The sequence below is a fragment of the Amphiprion ocellaris genome, chromosome 4 (genome assembly GCF_022539595.1).
Source record: "Amphiprion ocellaris isolate individual 3 ecotype Okinawa chromosome 4, ASM2253959v1, whole genome shotgun sequence".
Lineage (NCBI taxonomy): Eukaryota > Metazoa > Chordata > Actinopteri > Pomacentridae > Amphiprion > Amphiprion ocellaris.
In genome coordinates, this window is record NC_072769.1 from 7819353 (window position 1) to 7839463 (window position 20111).

General features: G+C 37.8%; 1 protein-coding gene across 1 annotated transcript; it reads right to left on the reverse strand.

The window, feature by feature from the left end:
• Nucleotides 1-552: 552 nt before the first annotated feature.
• LOC111569926 (adhesion G protein-coupled receptor E5) lies at nucleotides 553-19655 on the reverse strand. Its single transcript, XM_023272379.3, has 18 exons — nucleotides 19152-19655; nucleotides 14302-14379; nucleotides 13698-13850; nucleotides 11860-12000; nucleotides 11248-11388; nucleotides 10867-11007; nucleotides 10376-10419; nucleotides 10042-10152; nucleotides 9793-9946; nucleotides 9588-9707; nucleotides 9310-9509; nucleotides 9045-9212; nucleotides 7724-7918; nucleotides 6493-6710; nucleotides 6134-6292; nucleotides 4951-5119; nucleotides 4671-4772; nucleotides 553-2679 (listed from the first exon to the last, which is right to left on the reverse strand). Exons 1-18 carry the CDS (start codon nucleotides 19180-19182, stop codon nucleotides 2638-2640), a joined length of 2367 nt encoding a protein of 788 aa, XP_023128147.2. The 5' UTR covers nucleotides 19183-19655; the 3' UTR covers nucleotides 553-2637.
• Nucleotides 19656-20111: the final 456 nt, after the last annotated feature.

Consider the following 20111-nt stretch of genomic DNA (forward strand, 5'->3'; position numbering starts at 1 on the left):
CTGTTAATTGTGAGTCAACTATGAAATACTGTAAAAACAAAAAATTTGTTTCCTACACAGTCTACACACGTCTCACTCTTCAACTAAGAAATGAATAAGCAGGAATAAACTTACTCTACTGTTCAACTGAAAGAATTATTTTGACACTACAACAGCTCTTTCTCAACACAATGGAATCAAAAGAGTGATAAGGTTTAAAAAACTCACAAACTCACTGACAAAATGGCAAAAATTCAACTCCTAAAGTTCAAATTCTGTAAGAAGATATACATAACAACCCAAATAACATCTGAGATAACTAGTGAATACATACCAACTATGGAATTTATAAATGAAACTATCAATAATTATGTGCATAATGTAAAGATTTAAAATAAACAAACACATGTAGCTCACATTTTCCACTATAGTAACTTTGAAAAGTCCCACTTCTCAGATTCATCTGTCCAAATGATGAGCTTGAATCTATCTGTCTGTGTTCCTACAGTAAGTACTGTATGTATTTATGTGTTTGTTTGATGCAACCAAAGCTAATAAACCACACATTTCGGAGATTTTTTGATGAAGTAGAAGCTTTAATAAATTTTGTGATGCATATTCCTTAAAGAAAACATAACCGAATAACAACAAAGTAAAAAAATAAGTTCATATAGTATATTCTAACAACAATAGTTCTTACATTCACAAAACGCTGCATAATGCATGTAGCTTTTTCACATAAAAATACATTTTGTAAAGCACGAATAAAAGGTTTAGGTGGTCATTTTTTAAAAAAATGCAGCCACGCTTATGAACCGAAGAACAATCTAGCCGTTAAAACCAGCAACTTGGTGGCTTTAATCACATTTGTACACAAGAAAGTGAGAAGAAACTTAAATCTTAACAATCAAAAAAATCTTTCAAATAAAAAAAAAATCTGATTTAAACTCCAAAGACATGCTCCCATTTTCTCTAAAGAGAACATGCTTTACAAATTTCTATAAAACTGAAAATATAAAAATATATTTTCACAACTGTTCAGGTTCAGTAAGTGAGGCTAGTTATCAAGTCTTCTTGATTATTACATGATTATTACATGCACTGTGTGAGTGGCGGTGTGCTGGATCATCGATGTCTTTTACAACGGAAAAGTGCAATAAAATAAAGTCAGGTCTGTACAGCTCCCATTACTGCTGAAGTTCGCATTTCAGGGAAGTGACTTCAATCTTACAGTAACTAACAATGTGTGCAGGCACAGGCTAACAGCTATAAAAAGAACATAATAACAAAATGGAAATTTATTCCATAAACAGTTTGATTGCAGGAAGCTGCAGGCTTATCAGAAGGGTGGGTCTGATTTTGCAAATTGCCCAGACAGATTTGTTTACTTGGTTTACAATTTCAAGAATAAAAAAAAAAAAAAAAAAATTCACATACACCTGTGGAAAAAGGGCACAGCTCAATTGTAAACCAAGATAGACTCTTCAATAATAGCCACAAGTGATTAAAAATCACTTGTTTTGTTTAGGAATGAAAGCAACAACAGATATAAAATCTCTACAGGAGCCCACATGGGAACATGAGCAAACTCAGAGGCACTTCATGGGTAATTTGCATTATCAGTCAGTTGTTTCTTTCCCATCACAACATACTGTTGAATACAGTACATGAAAACAAATATTATCTGAGAAGATCCCATAAACAAGAAAAGCATGCCCACCCTTATTTTTACATTAAACATTTATATAAAATAGAGTGCAAACTGTTTTCTTGTGCTGCTCATATTTTCTTACAGCCTACATTATTTAGGCTTTATCGTCTGCACTTTAAAATAAATATATCTATATTAGTCTCACTTTGAATCACTTTGAAGGGAATACAGCTTATTTTATGATTGTGATATGTTTTCGTTGAACCTATGAGCTTCACATCTGGAGCTCCTGAAAAAACACTTTCAACAGCTGGCCTTTTTTTTGCCTGCTGTCGCATAAGTAACACATGTATCGGATTATTCTACACTCAAATAAAAATCTGTCATTCCCGATACAACAGGATCTACAAAGAGTGCTGTAAAACATCATCAGTAACGAAAATAACTAAATAAATGAGGTAAATGCCAGACCGTATGACCCATAATATAACTGATTGGCTGATGATGTGATTCAGTTTACTGGATTTAGGTTTATGGCTTTAAAGTTGTTAAAATGTTTGGTCCCATTATTTCACTAGTCTCTGAAAGGACTGAAGTTTATCTACATCTGCAGCAGTAAACAACCAATCTGGTGGATGAACTTTTAAAGACAAGTAATACCTGCCTGCAGATCCACAGTACCAAGGAGGATTTTTCATTTTGATATGAAAACATTAGAGAAAATTCAGAAACAGTAGTATAATTTTGTGTATCAGAAAAACAATTGTTAACTTCTTTCCTAACTCATAAATCAATCAATTTAGTCAACTTATTCTACAACCCCCATGGTGGGTCCAAATTCCCAGGTAAAAAGTCACTGCTTTCCATGTGGTTTAAACTGACAAATAGATGATAAAATAAATGGCAGAATTTTTATGTGAAGTGATTCAAACCTTTAAAATCAGGGCCAAAATAGGCTGAAGGTGTGATAGTCTGTCTTTCGGGGGAGAATTAGTGAAAAAAGTTCCTCATATTTGAGATTCTCCGGTGTGCTGCCCACTCCGAGAACCCTGAAGAAAGACAAACCACATCATCAGAAACAACAATTATTTAACCAAAGTAGCAATACAATGTAAAAATACTTCATTACAAGTAAAGGTCTATCATATTGTCTTTGTTATGCTGCTTCATTCTGCATTACTACAATTTACAGGGAGTACTGCACTTTTTACCCCTTTATCTGACAGCTGTTATTAGACACAGTTAGGTTAAAAACACAAAAACATATGATGTGCTTATAAAATACAACGCATTGAGAAACTGAAAAATGGTGGTTTTGGGCTAATGACACCGTGCACTAAATGTTTTTTACAGTTGTTGCCTTACAGAAAAGACAAGCATATGAGAACAGAGTTGTGAAGTTTCATGATATTTTTCTTCTTTCCTCTTCATTTAGACCCACTATAGACCAAATTCTCCAACTGTATACAGAGTAGTTTAAAAAAGCTTCACCTCATACAGCTACAACAGTAAGATGCTGTTTTTTTTCTGCAGACTTATTTTTATTTTTGATGAGCATTTTTAGACATCTAAACTCCTCTTGGAAGTTTACGTCTTTTGCTTTTTTTTTGTTTGTTTTTTACGTCTTTTTTTTGTTCTTCAATGTTTTTCAACATTGAATTGTGGCCAAATTATTATTATTATTATTATTATTATTATTATTATTATTATTATTATTATTATTATTATTATTATTATTATTATTATTATTATTATTATCATTATTTGCATATGTTTTTACCTCCTTCAAGTCAGTGTTTAGTAGATGCACCTTTATTCCACAACTACAGCATTGAGCCTGTGTGGATAGGAGTGAATCGGTCAAGCTAGTTTGTCTTATTTATCTTTGCAAAACTGATCAAGGGGTCATGAGTCATAAATTCTCAATTGAACTAAGGCCAGTTCTCTGATGTAGCCACACCAGATGTGTCATGTTGTTGCCGTTAAATTGCTTCTGTGTAGTTTTGGCTATACACTGCCTCTATGCTCTATGTCTTGTTGAAAAAACAAATCTTCCAAGTTGCAGTTCCTTTGCAGACTGCATGTGGTTGTCCTCCAAGATTTCCCATTTTAACCTCTACCTTTACAAGCCTTACAGGTCTAAAGCACCTTCACATCATGATGCTGCCACCACCATGCTTCACAGTCGGGATTGTGTGCATATGATGATGTACCATTTCTTAATGATGGATTTAACTGTACTCGAAAGGATATTCAGAAACTTGGAAATTGTATTTTTTCCATGCTCTGATGTATGCTTTTATAGAACCTTTTCACAGAGTTGCTTGATATGTTCTTTTGTCTTCATGGTGTAGTTAAATCACTTAGGATACATTAACCGCACTCATTTGATCTCCTGTTCACTAATTGTGTGACTTCTATAAATATTTAGGTGCACCTGTGTTTAATCATGTGAGTCACTTTCAAGAGGGTGACTTATGCAATCGCTTATTTTACATTTTTAATAAATTAACATAACTTTGTCGAATTTAGTTTTCACTTTGACCTGAAATAGTCTTTGTCAATTCTTGCCCAAAAAAACAAATTAAATTGACCATACTGAAATGCAGTAAAAAGGTAAAACTTTCAAGGGGGAAGAATACTATTTATAGCAACTATATATTACTTCTACTTAAGAGAAGGTTATTTCTTCCACAGTTGTACTGAAATGAAGCTTCTGATGAATCAACATGTAAACAGTATGTTAACGATACAGCTGTTAAAGATTAAGCAAACTAAATTATTTTAGATACTGCTGCGTAAACTGGTCCTTTAAAATTGTCATATTTTGTCAGCTGCTCATATATTTATAATGTAAAAATCAAATCTGCAAAGTAACCAGTAACTACAGATGTAAACTGAGTGTAGTAGAATAAAGAGTACATTCTAAAACTGCACTGAAGTGCTGTCGATGAGTAATTGTTTTCAAATACTTTTCACCACTGTGTGCTTGTGACATAGACGGAGAAAATGGAGACGAGTAATATCTCCGCATACTTACTTGTGACTGACTGCTAGAGGGATTGGTGGTGCTGAAGTCCGAGTATCTCTTCTTCTGTGGTGTGCAGATACAAGAGAGGAAATGGGCGTACTCATCTCTCACCTGCAGAGGGCATCAGAACATCAGAAAAAAAAAATCTGTGGCTGCCACCTCTGGCTCAATGTAAGATCTCTGCTGTCACATTTTATCTTTCAGTTGATTTTTTCTTCTTTTAATCTATTGTGTTAATGTGTCGTGTCAACGCCAAGCTTCACACTTAAGCAACACTAATATATCCTACCTGTTTAGACAGCAGGCAGTGCATGATGAAGATCAGTGCACCCTGTAGGCTGTTGAGAATCGTGAAGACATACGCCACAATTGTTGTTCCCTCTTGAAACAAGAAGGCCCCAAACACCCACATCAGACCCAGGATACACATCTGGGCTATAGCTGTCACTGTGAAAGCTCTGCAGAAGGAAAAAGAGGATGGGACATGGAGGTCAGTAAAAGAGACACAGACAGAGAGATTATCCATGGATGACTCAGTTACCACTGCACTATCTGGAAAACCCCTCAAGAGTGAAAGGAAAGAAAATAGATGATGACAAGGGGGAAAAGCAACAGAACAGAATTTTTTTATGAGGTTACTGTCAATTGCAAGCTTGTGGAAGAAGACAAGCCAAAGGCAACTGATAAATATAAAAGATTAGCATAAAAGGGGCCCAGTATTTCAAAAACTTTCTCTGCCAAACCCCTCTGCATGAGCCCTTTGTACTATTCACTGATGTGTCCTTATTTTTCCTACGAATAAGGGGATCAGGTTTTGATTTCAATCCCGCTGAATCAGTGAGTGGTTCTTTTAAAGATTCACCAACTTACACATGACTCATTAAACAAACAAGAAGACCCAAAATGTGAACAGGGTACACATTTTTCCACTGACACAAACTACAGGAACATTTGCAGTATAATCTAATGCTTTCTGAGTTTTTCTTTGACTGAATAAACTCCCTTCTTGCCTGCTTGTTGCACAAAAAGTTCAAGTTTCACAGTTCCTTGGATTAAATGACACGTCACTGATTGATGAATCAGTGCATCCAAAGGGGGAAGCTTTTTCATTTTGGCTCAGATGTGTTTTGCAGCTGCACGTTTTTATACAGAGTGGAGTTTTAAAAAAAAAAAAAAAAACAGACCAGACTGCAGAGCGACAGGTTTTGAGAGTAAAGCCCCTCAGTAGCAGTAGCATCAGAGAGCAAGTTCGTACTATGAAGACATTTCCTACATTTTTCTCTTCACAAAACTCCCACATTCTTTCCATCAAAGCATTTCTCAATGTCAAAGCTGCCCTACTGAATCTATATAAGTTTTATCTTAGTGCCTGGTTGCGCAGTGGGGAAGGCGAGGGTAACATTACTGAAGACATTACAACAGCAGCAGAAATCCACACAGTTTGACACACGTTCAAATAAACACAGACTGACTTAATTTTGCGCAGCTTGGAAAGGTCTGGGTTGAGGCTGGTGAACTTCTGGGCGAGTTTCCAGACAGTGACGATGAAGAAAAAGACATTCAGGATGATGATGAGGCAAATGGGGCCATAGAAGCTCCAGATGAGGCCGTCTTTCAGGGATAGCCAGCAGCTGTAGATGGGAGGAAGGAAACACATGCTCATGACAGGGTGCTGATTACGCCATGGAGATAGATAACGGCAAGTGTGATTAATCCACCTAACCCTAACCCTAACCCTAACGCAAACAAGATACACACTCGTGTCTCTAATTTTCTCTCTTTCACACAACAAGCAGTTTCCACATAGTTCACCCTTTATTCACACACTTACTACTTTTCAGTGCCGTATCCCGTTGGTCTAATGATGCCAGATATAATGACGATAGCAAGAGGTGCCCCATAACCCGTGACGTACAGGTAGAGGGGCCTGATGGTGGCATTAAACACCAGGACAACCATACGGTACAGCTGCACCCCTTCTAGCAGCATCCATGTGAAAACGCCCATGAAGAAGAAATGAAGCATCACTGCAACAAACCTGCAGGCGCCCTGTATGGAGAGAAGACGGATGTCAATACATTCAAAACAGACAAAAAAATAAGGTTCTAAGCTGAAACTAGTCACACAAATAGAGATTTTTAATCATCTAAATAAGATTAAAATCATACTAACTGAAACCAGTGGTGGAAGTGGTGGAACTACCTTTTAGCATAAGCAGAAATACCCGTATATGTTCTGCTTTCCAAATGAAGAAAAATACATACTTACACACATTAGTTACAAATAGTTGAGTAAAACACAAGTTCCTCAAACTGTACAACTTATTAGGACATATGCGGTAATCCTAGGAGCTTCAGCAAAAAAGCGGCTAGACTTCTCTTTTAGGTTCTTGAAGAAGCTTTTCAGTTCTAAAGAAGGGTTGAAGCCTCTTGGATGAGAAGTGAAACGTCTTCAAGAACAAACAAAGAAAGGTCTAGCTGCTTTCAACTGAAGTTCCTACGATTACCAGGACCTGGATGATTGAGAATCTACACCGACATGTTGGGTTAAACCTGACAGTCTCAAGCACCTCTGTGACAGTTGTCCTCTCTCAATTCTAAACTTCCCTGTTCTCATTTTGTGAGTTTCTGCACCATCATGAACATACTCAAGTGTACTATTTAAGAGAAACTATATTTTTTTCTCTTTTTGTGCCTCAGGAAAACCACAAGGGTATTCTACAGCAGCGTGGCAGGAAGATGGGGTTTGAGGTTTAATACTGCATGAATGCTCTGAAGTTACTGTTACTGTGAAACAGACTCTGCTTTGTAGCTTCTATACGGGAAGATGGGCCTCATGTGATGTAATTACACGTTAAATGCAGTTTATTTATAGGTACGGGCCGCATCCCTCACTGGCACATGATGTTGCTGTAAGCACGAATGCAGTTAACAAATAAAAGGTAGCATTTAGCTCCAAGTCCAGCTGTGTCCATTGGGTCAACCAAATGTAAACATCAAATTAAATTTTTTGTTCACTGCATTCCATATAACTGAACTCAGAGTTTGTTCCTACAAACATACCTCAGGTTTAGTTCGAGAAATGCCGGCCAGGAAGATGAGATCAGCTAAGAAAAGGCAGATGCAGAGGTGCAGGTGGATGGTGGTACGAGTGCCTTGTATGGATCGGCAGAACAGGAATGTCAGGATGCACAACATCAGACACAACAGGGAGATGGTCAGCCCAATCTTGGTCACCAGCAAGAGCCCAAAGGTGTGCTAGAAGAGAAAAGAAGACGTGAGTAATTGGAGACCATTATGGGTGGGTTATTCAGCTGACGTAGCTACAGCTGAGTGAGTTCATGAGGGAAAAAGAAATGCGAGTTTGTTGGCCGTCATACTTTCATTGGTAGATCACACTACACCATCTCCAAGTTTTTCTTTACATGCTAAATGCTCCTTTGTGTTCACAAGCTAGTCACTAACTGGTAGGTAGTTTACAATGGTTTTAAAAGATGGTTTCACATTGATATACACTGACAGATATATCTAGATAGATAGATGGTATTACTTATCTATTGATAAATTTATTGAATGCATCAGTGGTCACAAACCCAAATGATAATGAGATCTGGGTTGAGGCTGGAGAACTTCTGGGCGAGTTTCCAGACAGTGACGACGAAGACAAAGACATTCATTTTTGTTTGCTGAAAACCTCTAAAAGCTCAGTGGTTAGTTAAAATTATCTTCTAAAACAGGTTTCATGCGCATCTTAAGTCTGCAACTTGGTCATGGTATTTGGGTTTTGGTTTTGTTTTCTGCGTTGTTCCTGTTTTAGTTTGAATTCCCCTTCTCTTACATGTTCCTTGTGTTTTCTGTCCCCACTTTGACCCTGTTTCTTGCCTCTCTGGATTTCCCAGAATGTCATTCACCTATTTCTTGTCTCCTCAGTACGTTTTCAGTGTGTAAGCCCATTTGTCCTGTTTGCTACTTTCTTGTGTTAACTGCCAGTTGCCTGCCTGCTCATCTTTTTTTTTTGCCATTTTTTGGATTTGTTCAGATGGGATTAGTGATCTAGATATCATGTGGATTGTTGCTTTGTTTTTTCTTCAACTCACCAGCCTGCTTTTGTTTCTTTACCTGTTAACCTTTGTTAATAAAAATTTTATTGAAGTTCTGTCTCTATCTGCCTGCCTTAAGGGTTCACACCTAATAATCTCCTGACACAATATTACCAGTGAAAAACAATAATTTCTTTGGCTGTCAACCCAGAAAGCATTTTTTTTTTTTGCAAAGTTTTGCAACACTAATATGTTCATGGTGTAAGAAACTAATAAGCTAAATGTGTTGGAGAAATTGACATTTTATTTAGGTGTCTATTTAGATGTGTTTAACCATTTCTTACCTCCATGGGGTAAAGGGCCATGAGAACAGCAAAACTGCTCAGATGTTCACACGTACACAGAGTGTGTGTGGCATTGGAGTGCTGCGGTGAGCAACCATCTGTGGACCAGACTCCTGTTTCATTCCAGTATGCACAGATGTACCTCATCTCAGAGGACTCCACTTTGTCCTAAACCAAAACCAATACAGCAAAGATGTGCTGTTACTCGAAAGTGATTGAGAGAAATGACACGTCAGATAAAGTGGGACCACTGTGAAGGGCCCACCTGCAGATGTCTGAGAGTGATGTTAACAGCGCGATTCAGTTTCTGAGTGGATGGGTTGGAGACCACAACAGACACAACTCTGGAGGACACGTGAAAGGAGGGTTCCACACCATCTTTTTTATATTCTTTGAGATCCTCAAAAGACTCATTCATGGATATCTCCAGGTTCTTGTAGGTCAACAGTGCAGCCAGAGCAAAACCTGTAAAAGACATTCCGACTATGAATATACTGTGGTTGAAAAATGTGACTTTTTTTATCAGAAGAGAGGAGAAGTTACCGGGGTACGTCCCCATCCCAGCTGCTGTTGTCCAGTCAGTGTCGAGGCTAGCGTTTTCAGTCATCAGATGGATCGGTCCCGTTGGCCGGATGTTTCCTTTTTGAACAGCAATCTCTACATCTATTTAATAAGATAACAAATGGTAAACTTAGTTGTTTTCAGATGTGCAGATCACATAATGAGCTTTTGGATTAAATTTTGCTACCTGTCTCTGTGGTCTCTATCTTGGTTCGGTTGGCTTTGAGCTGAGGACCGATCAGCAAAATAGAGTGCTCCATTGTGTCGAGCAACTCGGTCACACCGTCACTGCTGTCCAGTTGCCCGGGAGACAGGATCTCCTCAGTGGCTGTGAAAAGTTTCTGTCCAAGATGCAGGACAGGAGGGACATTGAGAATACCACCTGCATTTGCATGTGGTTTAAGAGTGAGTGTGTGTTTTGTATCTTTTTTCTGACCTCCAGTAGCGCCTCTCCATCAACCTTCCCTACAGCAGCAGTGCTTGGGTTAGACAGACTCAAACAGCTGTTTCTCATCATGGACAAAATGTCTGCCAGGCCTCCAAGCGACTACGAGAAAAAGAGACGTAGAGAATAATGAGACTATTCAGCTATAGTGAAGATCATGTATACCAAACCCTGCAAGGCCATAGAGTGGTGCTTGAAATAAAGAAAATGAGCTGAAATGTAATTGAGGACAACTTGAAGATAAATCCTCTACAAGAGCTTTTTTGCATTTTCTGTATTTTTAATTGTTGCAAGATTATGCTAATAATTGTGCAGTAAATCTTACCTGTGAAGGCCTGCCGTCCTCACTGAAGCTGTCACAGTCAAGCTCTAGATGGCACAAAGTGAAACATTCAACTGTTATCACATCAACTTGGACATGCACAGCAAACGAAAGAGTGGGATAAAATCTTCACAGAAAAGCAACAGTACTAAACTGCATCTGATCAGGATTGAACCACAGGCTGCCTGGAAAGAGGTTAGCCAATTCAGAAAGTACAGAATGTAAAGCAGGCTTTCACAACCAAATTAACAAAGCAAAAATACAAGGAATGAGACTTAGAAGACTAAACGGGACTAGTACATGACATTTTATCCCTTCACTGCTATGGCATATATATGGTGTGAATGACACTGTACTGTGTTTAGAAGGTCAAGTAATGAAGGTGTGAACCTCTAGTTCCTTTATATGAGGAATATGAGGAAATATAATCTTTATTACACAATTTATTTGAAATAAGCAAAGAAGATGAAGGGAAACAGAATGCACACACTCACCTAAGCATAGAGTCCTTTCATTTCCATAAGTGGTGTAACCTTCTTCACACTTGCACCAGTAACTCCCATCAACATTCTGACAAGTTCCTTTCTTTCCACAGATGTCTTTGTTATTTTCAGCATCCCTGCATTCATTTATATCTGCATGAGGACAGAAAGATAGACGGTCATTCCTCTGGGATGATGACTTTGGTGAGATAGGAGAAAACAAGTCATCAACTTCGACATGCATCCGACTGTACTGTGTTTAGAAGGTTAAGTAATGTAGGTGTGACCCTCTAGTTCCTTTATATGAGGAATATGACGAGATAAAGATACATATTACACAATTTATCTGAAATAAGCGAAGGAGATGAAGGGAAACAGAATTCATAAACTCACCTGAGCATGGTGTGCTTTTGTTTCCAGAATTGGTGTAACCTTCTTCACACTTGCACCAGTAACTCCCATCAACATTCTGACAAGTTCCTTTCTTTCCACAGATGTCTTTATTATTTTCAGCATCTTTGCATTCATTTATATCTGCATGAGGACAGAAAGATAGATGGTCATTCCTCTGGGATGATGATTTTGGTGAGACAGGCGGAAACAAGTCATCCACTTCGACATGCATAGTAAGCAGAAGAGTGTGATAAAATCTTCACAGAAAAGCAACAGTACTAAACTGCATCTGATCAGGATTGAACCACAGGCTGCCTGGAAAGAGGTTAGTCAATACAGAAAGTACAGAATGTAAAGCAGGCTTTCACAACCAAGTTAACAAAGCAAAAATACAAGGAATGAGACTTAGAAGACTAACCGGAACTAGTACATGACTTTTTGTCCCTTCACTGCTATGGCAGAAATATGGTGTGAATGACACTGTACTGTGTTTACAAGGTTAAGTAATGAAGGTGTGAACCTCTAGTTCCTTCATATGAGGAATATGAGGAAATATAATATTTATCTGAAATAAGCGAAGGAGATGAAGGGAAACAGAATGCATAAACTCACCTGAGCATGGTGTGCTGTTTTTTCCAGAATTGGTGTAACCTTCTTCACACTTGCACCAGTAACTCCCATCAACATTCTGACAAGTTCCTTTCTTTCCACAGATGTCTTTGTTATTTTTAGTGTCAGTGCATTCATTTCTATCTGCATGAGGACAGAAAGATAGATGTCATTCCTCTGGGATGATGACTTTGGTAAGAAAGGCGGAAACAAGTCTGAATATAGAAGGCATTGCCCAAGCCCAGAAGGGAACAAACATCTCCACAACCGTGTGAGTCTTTCAATGTTGGCAAAAGGATCTTAGAGGCATTTCTGAGCTTTCCTGGCAAACAGTGCCGTGAGATGTTGTCTTGCCATTTCAGGATAGTTAAAAGCTGCAATTAAAACTAGCAGGAGGCTGGAGATGGCTTTGCGGTTTAGGTCAGATATAATCATGATGACGCACAAGAATGTATGACCTTTTTAGAGATCATCACAGGAACTTAGAAAAAGTTCATTACAAAAAACCCCACTTTATTTGGTGTAAAATTCCAAAGATTGTTGTCAGAGCATCTGTTCCCATTATGCACTGACATCACCATTACAATCTATGTTTGTAACAAAACAAACAAACAAGCAAGCCAAATAAATAAATAAATAAATAAACAAACATATTTCTTCTCGCTTCTCTAAAATTATTAGAAGTAAATTGAACCACTGCTCTCAGGGGTTTTGGGTTTGTCTGAGTGCAGACTATTTGTGGCAAAAGGTATGATGGTTTTCTACTAGCTGAGTAAAACAAATGTATTTAAAAACACTAATTATAAAATAAAAATAAAAACAATGCTTTCTCATCAGGGATTCAGTGAATTCTTGAATTTGTTGCATTTTGAAGTATATTTTTGTAGAGTTGACATTTCAGCTCAACATTACTAAGGTTAATCTCTATATTTAATAATATTGTAGAATCTTAGCCTTAAAATTCCTTATAACCAGGCAAAGTTGCACTTTCATATGCTTTTTTGTAGGGTTTTAACCTTGTATATGTAAATTACTCAAGCAAATTCACACCAAAAACAACACTATAGGGTGTGAACAGCAGTATTTAAACTTGATTATGTGGCATGTCAGTCACATTTTTAAACCGTGAAGCACTTTGCCACTTTTCAAATGTGCTAAATAAATAACTCTGGCTTGCCTTAATAAGCACCATGCAGAGGAGTTATTTTGATAAACTTTAAAGTGGCAACAGACAAATTTTAGAAGCTTATAAGGAACATGTCTAAAACCAGTTGAAGGAATGGTGGTATTGTTCTGTAGACGTTGCATTGTGCAATCAACATTTACTTCATAATTTTCAAGCTAAAGCAAAAAACATTACTGTCAGTCTAATATCTCGTTCTGTTGCTGAAAATTTCATTTCTTTTAAATGCTTCTGTTGTTGAGTGATGAGTGTGTGATGAGCTTCCTCGTTCACACTCACAGTCACTGTGCACACTCAGTTTCCTGTCTGTTTTCACAATATGTTATTCACTCTAACAAAGCACATTTGTGAACTGAACGGTGAGTTTTGACAAAAAGCAGTTGTGTAAAACATGGAAAATAAGAGCTTAACACAAAGTTCAAACTCGTCACATCAGAATCCACTTATTACCAACTGGGTGGAGCCAAAATTTCACTTGAAATAATTTTGAACACTAAGAAAACATCACTGCTGACCTTCACAGTGTCCAGGGCTGCTGCTGTTGCTGACGTTGGTGTACCCAACATGACAGGTGCAGTTGTAGCTCCCAATCAGGTTAGTTAAAAAAAAAAGACTGGAGAGACACATCTCACTGACACACAGACAGACACACACTTACCTTGACACTGTAGTCCAGAAAACGGTTCGAAGTCTTGGCTCCCACCACCGTGTTCGAACCCAGAAAGACACTGACAGAAGTAGCTGCCTGCTGTGTTCAAGCAGTTTGAGTTGTTCCCACATGGATACAGGTTTTCTTTACACTCATCTGTATCTGTAGATTTGAATACAGAAACATCAAGAGATCAGTACATATAAAGCACTACATTTCCTGTGGCAGTGCTTTTTTCATTTTTGTCTGATATTTAAATGTTATGTAATCGCTCTCATTATCTGCTTTTCTTCAGCTCCTTTGTTCACCTTTGAGCACTGCTCAGTATCTTGTGTTTCTTTGTATGGTTGCTACCAAATGCAGTGATGTAACAATTTAAACTTCTTCCACTGCTGTTTTCATTGTAATCAACTCTGGATAAAATGCCTAAAATGGAAAAACGATGGGGAATGTCATCAAAAAAAGTTATTTTTCCTGCTGGACTCCAGCAAGCGGCATTGCATTGCATAACACGAACACGATTAGTGTCTGAGAGTTCTTGTCTTGAGTTTTGGTGGACAGAAACAAGACAGTGTACAGGATTATTTAAAATGATCGACCATGGCTGACTTACCCACACACTCCTCTTTTTCATTCTTGGAGTAGCCAAATTTACAGTCAGAGACACATTTTCCCAGCAGACACACTAATCCTGCAGAGAAAGAAAGAAGACCCGATAACTTTGATAATAATTCAATAATCTTACAATCTTACTAAGGTTTTAAAAACTTTGCTCATTTCATTAAACCCCAATAGGTTCACTTTTGAAGGGACGTTTGAACTGACTGTGATTCTTGATTTGCCACTTTACAGATGATGGGGAAAACAAAATTTGAAACCCTGTGAACATAACACTCACACCGGGTCATAATAAATGTACTAACTGGAACCAAAAATGACTTTTTTTTTTTTTTTTAAAGAACAATCCCTGAACAATTCTTTTTATAAAAATGGTTCTTTAAAGGACAAAAATAGTTTCTGTCAGGAACATATGACTTTGTGGAACCGCCTGGTTCAGTAAATGCCGTATTTTAAATGGTTCTTAAGTAATTTTCAACTTAAATTAATCGATTATAGACACATAAGGTGTCAAAAATGTCAGATTCAAAGAATTAAAACATTTGGCCAAACACAGTCAGTCACTCCGAGGGACATCATGGATCCATAAAACCTTATGATAACCTGTGGGCCCCTTCCAAACAAGTAACACTTATCGATTTAAAAAAAAAATAAAAAATTTGTATGAACTGTACATATAAGAATCTGCGTAATTTCTGCCCCTTCCATTATAATATCTCCAGTTCTGAACTGTTGATCAGACAGAAGAAATTACAAGCTACCGACTTAGAATTTGAGGAATTGTGACAGGCATTTCTTGCTGCTTTCTGATGTTTTACAGACCAAATGGTTGATTAAAAAATTCTGAAAATAATCTGCAGAAAAATCAATAATGAAAATAATCATGAAGAACCTGTAATAGTTGAAAGAACCACAAACATGTGAATGGTTTCCAGTAAACAAAGACACTCTCCAACTGGTGATTGCACTTTGAAGCCCTTGTAAAGAGCCATTATTCTTCTGAGACTGATAGGGCACTCGGCCCTTAAAATGAATTAAACTATGCATAACTAATGGAATCTAATGCAGCAATCCTGCAATGTGGCATATCTTCCAAACTGTCACTGAATTCAGATTTGAAATGGATTTACAAAGATATTCAACTTAATGATCATTTTGGAAGCTGCAGTTTTTGGTGTTGGGGAACTTTCCAAGTTACATTCGGAGGTGTTTCTAATATTCAGTCCCATCACTGATATGAATGGGAAGAATTAAATATCAGAAATATGTCTGTATACTACAAAACAGTATCAAAAGGTGAATGACATTTTCTTAATGAAGGAAGCGTTTATTGCATGTGTTGTCACATTAGACTGCATTAATTTTCACATGTCTGGACCAATAACATGCCAACAGAGTGTTTAACAAACACAAACACTGGAAAACACACAGAGTTTTACTGCTGAGTTGGTCCATGTTTTCTAACAGTCATGCTTTGCAAGGTGAAAATGTACCTGCAGCATTTCTTTTCTTCTGGTTTTCTAAAGATGAATGCTAAATTGTGCTTCTACTATTGTAAGATTGAAAAATGTGTCTGAAAAATGTCACAGAAAATGTCAACTGTAATGTTAGCCTTTATTCTTTGTACATTTTCTGTGAAGTTGTAGAGAAACGTCTCAGAAATCTCATTTCAGACTATTACACTGCTCTTTTCTAGCTCCCAAAGCTTAGTATGGTTATAATTGATGATATATTTGCGAAATGTAGGGAACAGAGGGTAATGGCAATATGACTCAACAGTGAGAATGTGGATTATACTTGGTCTCAGTGTCTAGACTTACAGTATGGACATGCATCTACATAAAAGGTTCCTGTCTGCCTCAGCTGTACTGTGTTTAGTGCTAACACATTCAGCTAAGACTGAGGACACAGTTAATATTGTGATTTTGTTTTCTTCCTCCTGCTAAACTCCAACAACCAGCACTCAGACACACGTCAGTCACATTTTTCTGACTTATTGAGTCACTGATAAGGCAGAAAACAGCAGCCTGTACACATGGCGTTCAACTCTCCCAGATCCTTCGTCTGCGTTTCCCTCCTTGGATCACAATGAGCCTTCTGTTGTTGTGTGATGAGGCTGGAGCTCCCATAGTAACTCCGCAGGGAAGGCAGACAGTGACAGTGAGTGTGTGAAGCACTGTGGCTGTGTCTAATTATATCATGAAGCATCTGTAGACAGAAACTCGGCCTGGATATATTCAAAGAGCAACTTTATGCTCCGCTCACAGTTGACTTCATTCACCAATAAGCTCTGCAGTAAATTAGAATAGTTGTGTGTCAGATACACTGCACTCACTGTGTGTCTCTTCTGCCCCATATTTCTCTGTAAACTGTGTTGCACTTCTCTCTTTCTCACCTCTTGCTGATTTACATTTGGACTTCTCTCTAAGTGAACTGTTTCCGTTTTTGCAAACACTCTTTAGCCCATATGTCACATGTGAGGCAAATGTTCACATGGATATGAAACGCATATAACCCACAGACCTCATTTAATCTGATTAATAAGTTCTGTTCAGTCACATGTTTACCGCTCAACACATTAATTAAGGAAACTTTTGAGTTTACTAACCCATGAAAGACAGGTGCTGAAAAAAAGTAGATTTTTTTTGGTTTGTTTTGTACCATTACATTCACAAGCTGCTAACTAACTTCATCTTTGTGCTATTTGATAAGATCACAGTGGATTTGGCTGACATTGGCCACTGCTGGAGATAAAATGTGCTGAACCACAAAAGAAGCTAAAACACCCATCAGCATTGAGGGAAACTGCAGTGTTTGATGATCATTTTTAATGAGACATTTGATCAGAGCACCTTTAATAACTTGTGTTGTATTGAGTGCTGAGCAAAGAGTAGTGTGAATGTGAAAAGGAAGCTAAAGTGCGACTTCATCAGTAAATAAAACAAATAAATTGCGGGGAAATGTTGACGCAGTGGTTAGTGCTGTCGTCTCACAGCAAGAAAGTCTGAATCTGCTGCTCAGCCTTTCTGTGTGGAGTTCGCAAGTTCACACTGTGTTGCACAGATTTTCTCTTAGAGCTCCAACTTCTTCCTAAAGATATTCCCGGTAGGCTGACTGGTGATTCGAGGTGTGAATATGAGCATGCATCGTATATGTTTTTGTGTTGGGGTTGAAACTGACTGCTGATTTGTCCTGGATGTATCTCACTTCTCATCCAATGCCAGTTTGAATCGACTCCAGCCCTCCGTGATCCTCCACAGGAAAAAGTTAGATCATTTTTGGTAATTTTTACTTATTATTTCATACATTTCCTCCTGTATTTTTTCAGAATTGTCAAATGTGAAATAACATTAAAAATATGTAAAATGTCTTTGTTTTGAAGATTTTATAACATATAATATTGTTAAACTACATTCACAAATGTATTATAGTTTCACAAATGTTTCTTTTTAATTTAATGGAAAACTGTTAGTTTGTACAATTAAACCAAATTAGCTACAATGAAAAGAAAAACAAATATTACGTCTATAATTTTGTTTTTGTTCGCTAAAACAAGATAGATGTGCTATCTATCTATCTATCTATCTATCTATCTATCTATCCATCCATCCATCCATCCATCCATCCATCCATCCATCCATCCATCCATCTATCTATCTATCTATCTGTTTATCTATCTATCTATCTATCTATCTATCTATCTATCTATCTATCTATCTATCTATCTGTTTATCTATCTATCTATCTATCTATCTATCTATCTATCTCTCTATCTATCTATCTATCTATCTATTTGATGGTTATTTCTCATTATTATTTTCCAGTATGTTTAATATATTACAGTTTTTTTGTTTTGTATGGTTTCGTTTTTTTACTGTTTGCTTCTTTAGTATAGAATTTGACTGAATGCAATAAATAAACTTAATATTGGATGAATAATACTTTATAGGTTTAAATCCCTTTATAAAAGATTACTTGAGGTGTCGTTTTACCTGGTAGTCAGTACATCAAGTTTTATTTTAGATATGACATGTCCTACCAATAGTATGCCTATGTGTGTTGGTTAAACATGATCAGCATACTGTATTGTATAATGTATAACATCTCAACCAATGGAATTAGATAGCAGGTGGACTAAAGCAGCACACTGTTTAAATATTTTAGCTTAGTTCCTGAAATCCGCTTGAAATGGAATGACTTCTGTTTGTGGTGAAGCTCTCTCTTACCAGCAGCACCACAAATCTACACCGCTTGTGTGGTTTATTCAAACTAGGCCTGAAGATTCTTCCTGCTATGAATCACTGCGCCATCAGACTTTCGCGTGTTGCAGCAGCTCATTCATGCTCTGGGTTTATGCGAAGCTGACAACCTGAGGAGCTACTCTGACTGACCTGGTCAATGTAATATCAAGTCTGGTCACAGAGGTTTTTCACTCCACAGCAGTCACTCTGACCTTAGTCCAAAACCACCGCAAGAAAACACAGCTGAGGGGCAGAGCTCACTGTGTGGGAGGGTTAACATGACTGGACTTACCCGTGTCAACTAGGCACAACATTTACACAAGCTACCACTTCAACTATCAAATCCACAAGTTGTAATTCATTATATTTAGTGACTGACAGTGAGACATTCAAACTTAGAGGCCACTAATCTGGCAAGTTGTATGAATTTCTATAAGTTTCACATATTACTTAACAGTATATCTAACAAAATGAAGAAGTACCTCAACTGAAGTGTAAAACAGTTTTTGAACTTCCCATTACTTTTTGCTTCTTTTTTTTCCTCAGCAGTCACACATCCACCCAGTTAAACGCACACATATTATGCTCTCATTGATAGACTCACCAAGAAGAAGTAGGTCCTTTTCAAACCCCATGTCAAAGGCAGACAATATTCCCACACAGATGTTGACTTCAGAAAAACCAGAGCTGTGAATTAACTGTAAATCTGATACAGTAATGAATTAAAAGTTCACAAAAGTCTCACAAAAGTTCAAGAAGGATTTGTAGTCCAACGCCCATTAAAATCCACAAAAAAATGAATCAGAGTGAAACAATTAAAAAGATGTGTCCTTCTTGTGGAGGCTATTTCTACGTGAGGCAGGAAAAACAACAGTGAACCTTCACCAGCTTTCTTCCTCTCAGAATCAGTCTCTCAGTCTGAGCACGCCTCGCTCTCCCTCTGATTCCCCACCCCTCTCTCTCTCTCTCTCTCTCTAAGTCTTTTGCTTTCTCTCTCTCCCTTTTCCTCTCTTTCACTTTATCTGTTAGGCCTTGTCTCCCTCATGCCACTCTCTCTTGCTCTTTCCTTTCACTCCATATCTTTGCATGTGAACACATTTCTCACACTGGCACCGTATCGCATTGCTTGCGAACATAAACCCCCCCTCTGTCCACACCAGCTTTCCCTCTACGCCCCAGTGGCCTCTATTTCAGGAGCTATTCACAACACTCTCATGAGAGACAAAAAAGAGAGGAGGGGGGTACCAGCGACTGAAGAGACGGCGATGACTAACACTCAATCTAAACAGCTGCTGCTGTACTTGAGTTTTGCCAGTAAGTAATCCTATATCCGTTCCCATTCTCCCCCAACTTCTACCCTGCATCTCCTCCCACTTTTTCCTTCGTTCCTTCTTCAGCCCTTCACCCAGTCCCAGTGACAAGCCCTCTGCATTTTCTCAACCCCCCACCCAGACAGCAAGAAAACAGAATGGAGACGGATGCAGGATGACCTCTATTAAAGAGAAATCTGCAATGAGGCCTCAATGATGTAGTTCAGGGGAAAACAGCGTGGTAATATATCATT